Source organism: Myotis brandtii, unplaced genomic scaffold, assembly GCF_000412655.1.
Source record: "Myotis brandtii unplaced genomic scaffold, ASM41265v1 scaffold915, whole genome shotgun sequence".
NCBI lineage: Eukaryota > Metazoa > Chordata > Mammalia > Chiroptera > Vespertilionidae > Myotis > Myotis brandtii.
Genome location: NW_005371769.1, coordinates 451954 through 461346, shown reverse-complemented (window position 1 = coordinate 461346; position 9393 = coordinate 451954). Strand labels below are relative to the sequence as shown.

Here is a 9393-nt window from a genome sequence, read left to right as displayed (position 1 = left end):
ACACACGCCGTGGCGCCGCGAGCCGTGCTTGATGCCCACGCTGGCGGCCGACATAAACACCCGGCTGCACAGCTTGCACACGTACTTCTTGTCCTTGCTGTGCACCTGCGGGGACAGGCGGTCGGTGAGTGGGCAGTCGGAGCAGTGGTGTCCTTCCTCTCTACTCACCAACACCACATGGATGGGTCGCTGTCCTGGGTGCTCCTCGGCTGCCCTCCCCAGTGGCCCCCGCCCGTCCTCCCGCCACGCCCATCCACAAACCCCAAACCCGGAGCCCTGCCACGCTAACGTGTGCTGCTCACACTTGAGCAGCATGAGGTCGTGATCGGGGCTGGGGGCCAGGCCCTGGAGCCAGGCGCTGCGCCCACAGCTCTGCCCTAGCAAGGGGCTCTCCAGGACCCTCCTGGGTCTTTTGTTTGTTTGACACTTTAAAATATATTTTATTGATTTTTTTACAGAGAGGAAGGGAGAGGGATAGAGAGTTAGAAATATCTATGAGAGAGAAACATCGATCAGCCGCCTCCTGCACACTCCCCCCTGGGGATGTGCCTGCAACCAAGGTACATGCCCTTGTCCGGAATTGAACCTGGGACCCTTGAGTCCGCAGGCCGACGCTCTATCCACAGAGCCAAACCGGCCAGGGCTGTTTGACACTTTAAATCCAGGGCTTCCTCAACCCTCCCCCAACAAAAGAACACAACCTGGAGAAATGAAAGGGGAAGATGCCGGTCCCTCCTCAGAGAGAGAGCCTTCGCATTTCAAGGACATTTTCAGGGATTTCTGACCCTCCCTGACGCCCAACCACAAACCTGGGATAAAATTCCAAGGTGAGTGGGCAACGCAGGTCCCGACCCTCCAATAGGACCAATGGTTACTGAACCGCGAATGTGGTTTTGCTAAAGAAAAGATGTAGCTACCCAACTATTAAGGTACTAGGCGGGCACGCACCCCCCTGTGAAGTGTAAGCTTGACTAACTGCTGTGCTGTGCACCTGAAACTAGAACAAAACGACAGAGTGTAGCTGCGACTGAAAAATAAAAGGTGAAGCTCCCAAGTCTGCACAGTGGACCAGGGCAATGAGCTCAACGCGCCCCTCGTCACGGCCTCACGGGCCGGACACGCTGCGCCCTCGGCCAGCTCCTCCCGAGGCCCGGCCCCAACAGCTCCCGGAGGCTGTGCTGCGTCCGTTTCCTGGGATCAATATGATGTATGTTCTCAGGGCACTGGCTCATTCTAACTTTTTCTACCAAATTATATGAGCTTTCATTCGATAAAGATAATTAATTTTGATTTTCACACATGCAGGGTTTCGTTGTAAATGATTTTTCCAGCTTCTCATATAACTCTGAAGAAATTCCTACATTATAACCTGTGTCCTTGCAATTCAGCCCACAATTGCACTTCCATTGCAGTGGGATTATTTAGAAATTAATTTAGTGGATGACTGAGAAAAATACACCGCAGCCCATGTTACAACGCCCACGCTTGTTTGTGTGACAAACAGCAAGTGCACGTCTCCTGGGACAGGAGATGCCTCCCTCTAGAAAGCAGTGGCGGAAAGGAGCCTCGTGGGTCCCTCTGGACGGCGCAGAAGCAGACATGCCGCTGGGGAGGGGTCTCAGGTCAGGGCATTGAGTGGGCCTCGTGCTCCTGGGCGGCCAACTTGCCTCTCCAGGTGCAGGCTGGACCCCACCTGGGGAGCAGGAAGACCGGGCCCGCCCAGGGCACGCACTCTGGGACCCTCTCCGGCTGGGGCTCGTGGGGCCGGCTGGGGGACACGGGCATCTCTCGGTCAGCCAGAACCCCTGCAGTCCAGCTGCAGGCCCAGGTGGTGGGCTCTGCTCACCACACTGACCAACACCCACGGCAAAGACCCTGCTCACTCCAGTGGTCCCTCTGTCAGGAGCCAGGCCTGAGGGTCCTGCCTCACCTCCCAGACTGCTACCCTGTGCCAGGTTACACCTGGGCCACCCTCAACAATTTTTAAAAATATATAATTTTACTGATTTCAGACAGGAAGGGTGAGGGAGAGAGAGATAGAAACATCAATGATGAGAGAATCATTGATCGGCCGCCTCTTGCACGCCCCCTACTGGGGATCGAGCCTGCAACCCAGGCATGTGCCCTTAACTGGAATTGACCTTGGGACCCTTCAGTCCGCAGGCAGACGCTCCATCCACTGAGCCAAACCAGCCAGGGCAACACCCTCGACAATTTGATAGGCCCCCTAGACTGGCCTGGATGGCTTTTCCCGCCACGCCGCCCGGTGGCGCTGCTCCTGATGCTCAGAAGGTCAGCCAGCCTGTGTGCCCCACAGATGACTCTGGACACACCCGAGATTCCCAAACTTGCAACATCACACCAGTGCCCTCTTCCCACCTCCACTCAAGCCCAGAGCTGCCCCCACCACTTCCCCTCAAACAGGTCCAAGCCCAGCCAGTCCCCCCTGCAGCCCTGCTCCCCCCTGCAGCCCTGTGTCCCCCCTGCAGCCCTGCAGCCCTGCTCCCCCTGCAGCCCTGTGTCCCCCTGCAGCCCTGTGTCCCCCCTGCAGCCCTGTGTCCCCCTGCAGCCCTGCTCCCCCCTGCAGCCTTGCTCCCCTTTGCAGGCCTGCGCCCCACCTGCAGTGCACATCCGAGGGGAGCTCGGATTCTGCGTGCACCTCCTGGTCCAGCTTCTCAGCCTGAACCACATGGTCTCCCTAGTTTATCTCACCACCCAAAGGCCCTGCACCCTGCCTTTTTGGGGGAATCTGCCTCCATTTCAAGGACCTTTTCATGTCCAGGCCAAGCAAACCTACCATTCAACACCTGACACCTGACACCTGGGAGCCGGGCTCCCACAGAGACAGGTGATCGCACAGCACAGGGCGTGGGAGAAGGCTGGGCTCGCACACGACGCTGGGCAGAGAAGTGAATGCGTGGTGGGACCCAGGGGCCAAGGGCAGGGGTCCCAGAAGCGGAGAGGAAACTGAGGGTGTGATGTGGCCCTGCCTCTACACCCAGGCCCAGAGGGCGGAGCCAGGTGGGGGAAATGAGGGGTTGAGTGGACCCCACTTCAGGGCTTCCTGTGGTGATCCAGACCATCCCCCCCGACCCTGCCAACCGGGCAGACCCCAAGATGACCCCTGACCCCTGACCCTGGCCGCCCCCAACCCCACTCACCAGCGTGTGCCGCTTCATGTGCTCCCGCCGGGTGAACTTCTTCCCGCAGATCTCGCAGGGGTAGGGCCGCTCGCCTGTGTGGGAGCGCATGTGGCGCTTGAGGATGCACTGGTGCATGGCCGAGAAGCTGCAGTACGGGCACTTGAACTTCTTCCTGATGACCGTGAACTCGTTGACTGGAAGACAGCACAGAGGGCATCACCAGCGGCCCTGGAGCCTGCCCTGCACAGACTGTCCCCCGAGGCCCCGCCCCCACTAGGCACAGGTGTCCCAGGTGCCTGACAGCTGGGCAGAGGCCAGAGGCAACCATGTCCACTCTCAGACATGTCAGTGTCTAAAACACTGCTGTCCACACGTGTAGTCCCAGCAGAAACAGCATCCACACAGGAGCCCGAGCACAGCCAGGGTCCAGCCCCCGCTCCACCCTGGGGGCATCTGAGGGAGGTGCTGCCTGGTGACAGCCATGAGGCGTCCAGTGGACACAGCCGAGCAAGAGGAGGAGGAGGCTTGTCCTGTGCTAACTCCCCAACGTCAACAAGCCGCGCCGAGGCCCCACGGTCACCCAGGGTCAGCTGCACACCAGGACGCAGCCCTGCCCTCAGCATCTCATCCCACATTCCTGGGGGTCTCTTGGCCCCCCTGGGCACGGGGGCAGCCCAGACACTACAGTCACCCCCTCTTGAGCCAACAGGGAGTCCTCCCAGTACCCCAGAAACCCAAAGGCCTCCCGGGTTCCTCTGGGTTCCCCAAGTAGCCCAAGTCCCGCGGCTGCCTTTTCTCCTGAGCGAGGAGACGGTGGTGGACACATGTCCCTGGCGTCTGGAGCGGCTTCCCAGGCCCTCAGCCGGCATCCGCACCCAGAGGACAGACCAAGGGTCAAGAGCACTGGGCGTAGCCAGAGGGGCTGCCGGAAGCCCATCCAGGACGGGGTCAGCTTGTCAGGGCAGTGGCTCCTGCTGCACCTTCAGACCCCTTGCAGACATTCCTGTGTGGCAGGCCCTGGTCACGGTCACAGCCGCCCCTGGAGGCACTGAGAGGAGGGCAGACATGAGGACAAATGCCACAGAGTCACAGCCCAGGACAGCAAGGCAGGGTGGAGCCGAGGGGACCCACAGCCCTGGGCCTTCCCGAGAGGGGGAGCCGGCCAGCGGCTGGAAGACTGACCAGGTGGTTTCCATGAGCCCACACCCCCACCCCTCAGTCACCCACCACGTCACAGAGGTAGGGACCCGCACCACCACCTCTGGGAAGTGTGCCCAAGGCTCCCAGCTCTTTTCTGCTGGGAAATGGTGCCAACTGGACGGTGCAGAGCAGGGACCCCAAGCACAGTGGTCCTCACTTGGCAGCCCATTTCTGAAACGTGTCTGCGTAAATGGAGGGGGAACCTGAGTGCAGCGTTCTAATTTGTTTCTTAAAGAAGCATCTATTTTCTCCCAGGAGCTCTGCCGGGAGCCGGTACATCCTTGCTGCTTGACACAGTCACTGCAGGGAAGAAACATCTGCACAGCATATGTTTCAAGGGATCTGGCGTATATGGCATACTGTTCTTAATATGTTTGCTCCCCTTAGCACTATGTGTTTTAACCAAGGTCACCTCTCTGAGAAAGGTTGTTTCCCCAGGTGGGGATTTTTCCCTGAGGTTAGGGAGGGGATACAACCCCTTAACTAAGTGCCAGGCGGGTAGTTAATCACTTTAACTACAAACAATTACGCTTAAGCTACATAATCTTTACTCCCTGGAATGGAGATAAGAAATGCCCTAACCTTTGCAATAGAAATTGACAGGATTAAAATCAACTGGTATAAATACAGATGTAACAAGACAACAGGACACAGAACCTAGAGAGAGAACCTAGGGAGAGAACATGGCAAAAGATCCTGGACAGAACCTGGCTACAGAACCTGGCTGGAGAACCTAGCGACAGAACTTGGCAACAGAACCTGGCTGGAGATCCTGACCAGAACTTGGCCAGAGATCGTGGCTAGAGATCCTGGCTAGGCTGCTGATCAACTGAACCCTGCCTCCGTGTCCTTCCTTCTTTGCCGACTCCGTCCACACCTTTGGGGACCCCTGGACCTGCTGGGGATGGACCCCAGCAGAGCTCTCAAAGGGTGTCTAAATGATCCAGCAACCAGATTCCTGGGTTTTCCGGTACGAGACAGTGAGACCGTCTGCCAGGGGCCCGGCCACGCACCCACCCAGGAGCTCTCTGCTCTGGGGTCTCCCGCACCCACGACAGTCAGTGCACACCAGGGACAGGCCTTCTAGGACAGCAGTGCCACGCCCGGTCAGGTAGCCACCATTCTGCCTCACCTTCGAGCTATTACTGTCAGGTATTACACGCCTACTTGTGTTAAAAGCCCCACAGGAAACCGTAAACATTACTCTAAACGTCAGGACCATTTCTATTGGTCACAAGGTCACTCCTGGTGTCCTATTGCTCCCTTCAGTCTGTGCTTCTGTCCAGGGCACATTCCTTTGGCCACAGGCTGTTGGCGCTTCTTGTCAGCTGGCCAAGAATTCTCCACTTTGTTTGTTTGTACCATAATGTCTTCAGCCTTGATTTCTGAAGGACATTTTTGCTGAGTATAGAATTCTAAGTTGGCAACGTTTTTGCAGCCCTTCAATGATGCTACCCATTGTCTCGAGCTTCTGTAGTTTCTATTAAAAAGTGGGCCATCAGTCTGTTCCCTTGAAAGAAACGTCTTTATTCTCTGACTGCTTTTACGATTTTTCTTTTTGTCTTTGGTTTTCAATAGTTTGACTATAATGTGCCCAGATATTGTTTTTCTGTTGCTATTATTTTATTTTGGTCTTCATTCTGCTTTGAGTATACGCTTCTTGAAACTGTATTGATGTCTTTTATCAGTTTTGGAAAATTCTCAGCTACTGTCTCAGCTACTGATTCTGCTTCGGCCCCATGTTTTCTCTGGAACTCCAACTACACATATATTAAAAACCCTCACTGTGCCATGCTTCTCTTTGCGTTTTTCTCATTCTTTTCTTCGCTCCTGACTTTGGGTGTGGATATTTCCCACTGCTCTGTCTTCCAGCTCACTAACCCTACCTCGTGTTGTCTCAGGTGTTGTATTTCAGTTCCAGAATGTTCACTTCCTTCTTTTGTATAGATCCCAATCCTCTTGAAATCCTCCATCTTTTAATCTGTTTTGTGCACCATCTCCTTGAGTGTGTTGGTAAGGGGTACCTTTCAGGGCTGTCTGATAACACAGTCTGCTTTTCCTGGTGGGGTTGGTCACATGACTCTGTTACTTAGCATACACTGCCATTTTCTTGTGCAAAACACTGCTCCTCTTGGCTCAACCTGTTTCCTGCTTCAACATTTGAGAATTTGCTTGAGAAAACTCTGCAGTGCTAATATACTAGTAGCTTGTCCCTCACAACCACCCGCTTCAAGTCCTACCTGTGCTGGTAGCTCCCCAGGTGTGCATGGTGGGGTTTTGCCTGGAGGGTAAGCCCAGGGAATGCTAGTCATAGTTGAAGCTGGAGGCTTAAATATTTTTCTTTAAAATAAATTAATGTGTTTTCTTTGGCACCTTAGTTTGTGAAGTTGCCAAACTGACAGTGATCAAAACTGAATTATTTATTTTAAATGCAGTTGAAATTGGTAAGTTAGCACGCCCAAGAGTGTGGGGGAGTCTTCATTCCCACCCTCCCACACACACATGACGTGGGCGAGGCCACCCACCCACATTTTGTGGCAAAGAAAAATACGCTGAGAAGCCCCAAATGAATGTAAACATGAAGCAAGTCTCTGGCAGCGAGTTGGCCTGAATAAAGGATTAACCCTTCATTATTGAAATTCTCTAATAAAGAGCAGTGTTACATTTTTGATAATTTAAAAAAACCACTCTTGCCCTGGCTGGTGTTCCCAGTGGTCAGAGCCCAGCCTGTGCACCAAGGGTCGCAGGTTCTATCCCAGCCCCTCGGGGCGCACGCAGGAGGCAACCAACTAATGTCTCTCACATCAGTGTTTCTCTCTCTCTCTCTCTCTCTCTCTCTCTCCTTCCCTCCCTTCTAAAAATCAATGGGAAAATATCCGCAGGTGAGGATTAAAAAATAAAAACCTCTTGAAATCAACCCGAATATCAGTGTTTCAATGAGAAATTCAATAACAGATGAAGTACCTAAATGAACCCACTGAGAAACCCACATGTTGGATGACTGTACAGTTTCAAGGAAAATAAAGTTAAATATTAGAATGAAATCAAACAGCTATTGATACTAAGAATGTTTCCTACACCCTCGTTATTGTGCCATCCCGCACAGACCTATTTCTTCTAGGTACAATAAACCTACCTTGAAATTTTCCAAGTGTTTTAAAAATGGAACCAAAGCCCTTTAGCCCAATAGCACAGACACACCCTCCACAATTCAGGTCTCCTCATGGCCCCGTCCACGCACCATCTGCCCAGGAAAACGTTTCCCAAGTGAGCGGGTAAAAGCAGCCGCAGGTCCACGCCACGCAGTCAACAGCGTGATAATGGGGTGGCCCAGAGCCGGCGTCCCACAGGCTCCTCCTGCCACCGAGGCTCGTGGCGAGACCCTCATGACGAGGAGGAAAAGGTGGTCTCTAGAAGGGGCGTGCAGAGGCAGACGAGCACTGACAGAAGAGTGAGGGGCAAGGGCTGCCTGACCCATCCTTCAGCTCCTGGAGACACCGCTCAGTCAGTTGCCTTAGCAACAACATAGTAAGCCTCTCTGAAAAGCCAACCAACCTCTCTGTGCAGGTAAAGGGCAGCATCTGGGGCAGGCAGAGGCCTTCAGGTGGGCCAGCCCAAGGGGGGGGGGCTGCCCCTCAGAAGGGTGGGGTCTGCCCTCTCCAGCTGGAACACGCTCCAGAACCTGGCAGGGCCACCTGCTTCTCTCCTCCCCTGGGTCCTGGAGCCCACCGCCCTGCGGAGAAGCAGATGTGAGAACCACCGGCCAAGGAAGGGGACAGCAGCAAACCCAGGGCGCTCTGTCTCAAGAGCCGTCGGGTGATTCTCCGCCCAGGGTGTGTCCTTCACACCCGGAAAGAAATGCCATGGGGCACACATTGAGGGCACGGTGCTGGGCTTTGTCCTCAGCTCTTTCTAGAAAGTACCAGGTCTCCCCCGCTGCCTGCAGGGATTGGAGGAGCGAGCCTTTGCAGGCACAGGCAGCGAGTCCCAGGTCCCGGCAGCGCCCAGAGACCTGGCCAGGCCTGGCGCAGCGGAGCGCGGGCGGCATCTGCTCCGCACGGAGGCGCCCAGCTTCCCGAGGGTTTCCTCGCCAGGCCGATGGGAGCCGCACGGCCATCAGTCTGCAGGAAGGACCCGCGTCCCGCACAGGAGGTGGCCTGGGAGCCCAGCCAGGCGCTGGCCGCAGTCCAGCCCAGAGGAGGCTCACGCTCAGCGGCTCCAGGTCCGAGAGGCGTGGGCCCACGAGAGGCAGACCGGGTCCCCGCTGTGGGCTCCGAGGACAGCAAGGAGCCTGTGGAGCACGTGCGTCTGTCACCGACTCACCGCCCCGTCCGTCCCCACAGGAGAGCCTGTCACTCATCTGAGGCCACAATTAATACTCAATGAAGGGCACTCAGAGGAAAACCCATGTCAACAGAACACCAACACGTCCACCCAAACCGTCAGTTAGAAAGGGCTGCAGAGGAATAACGTTCAGTTAATTCCAAAATCAAACACACGTGGGTAAGCTCCTCGTCAAGCCTCACTTTCCTCACAGAGACAAGGGAACCTAACAGACCTTTTTTTAAAAATGTTTTTATTGGTTTTGAGAAAGGACGTGAGAGACAGAAATATCAACGATGAGAATCATTAGTCGGCTGCCTCCTGCACGCCCCCCACAGGGCATGTTCCCTGACCAGGAACCGAACCTTGGACCTCTTGGTTCCTGGGTCAACGCCCAACCACTGAGCCACCGCCAGGGCTGCAGACCTTCCTTTACATAAGAAACAGGAAAGACTTGTCTGAGGCCCCCAGAGCCTCGGCCAGTGTGGACCCGGCCCTGCCAACCCGGCCCGCCAACCGCTCACTGGGGCCCTGAGGCCCTTATCCTGCTGCTTCTATTGGGGGAACACCTCGGGGAAGTATTCTCACTGAAGTATAAAAACCACTGACTTCGACCGCATGGTGCTGTGAGTGTGACACAACTGCTGTTGCAAAGGCTACGAACCAAGTCGACCTGAGAGGGGCCTTCACTGCCACCGGGTGGGGCGGGCGCAGGGACCCCCACGCC

General features: G+C 55.5%; 1 protein-coding gene across 1 annotated transcript in view; it reads right to left on the bottom strand.

The window, feature by feature from the left end:
• ZBTB46 (zinc finger and BTB domain containing 46) overlaps positions 1-9393 on the bottom strand; it is a 25515-nt gene that overhangs the window by 3174 nt on the left and 12948 nt on the right. Inside the window, 2 exon segments of the mRNA XM_014532798.1 lie at positions 1-105; positions 3162-3337. The exon segment at positions 1-105 is cut by the window's left edge and continues 35 nt beyond it. Coding sequence (XP_014388284.1) covers positions 1-105; positions 3162-3337 — 281 coding nt within the window.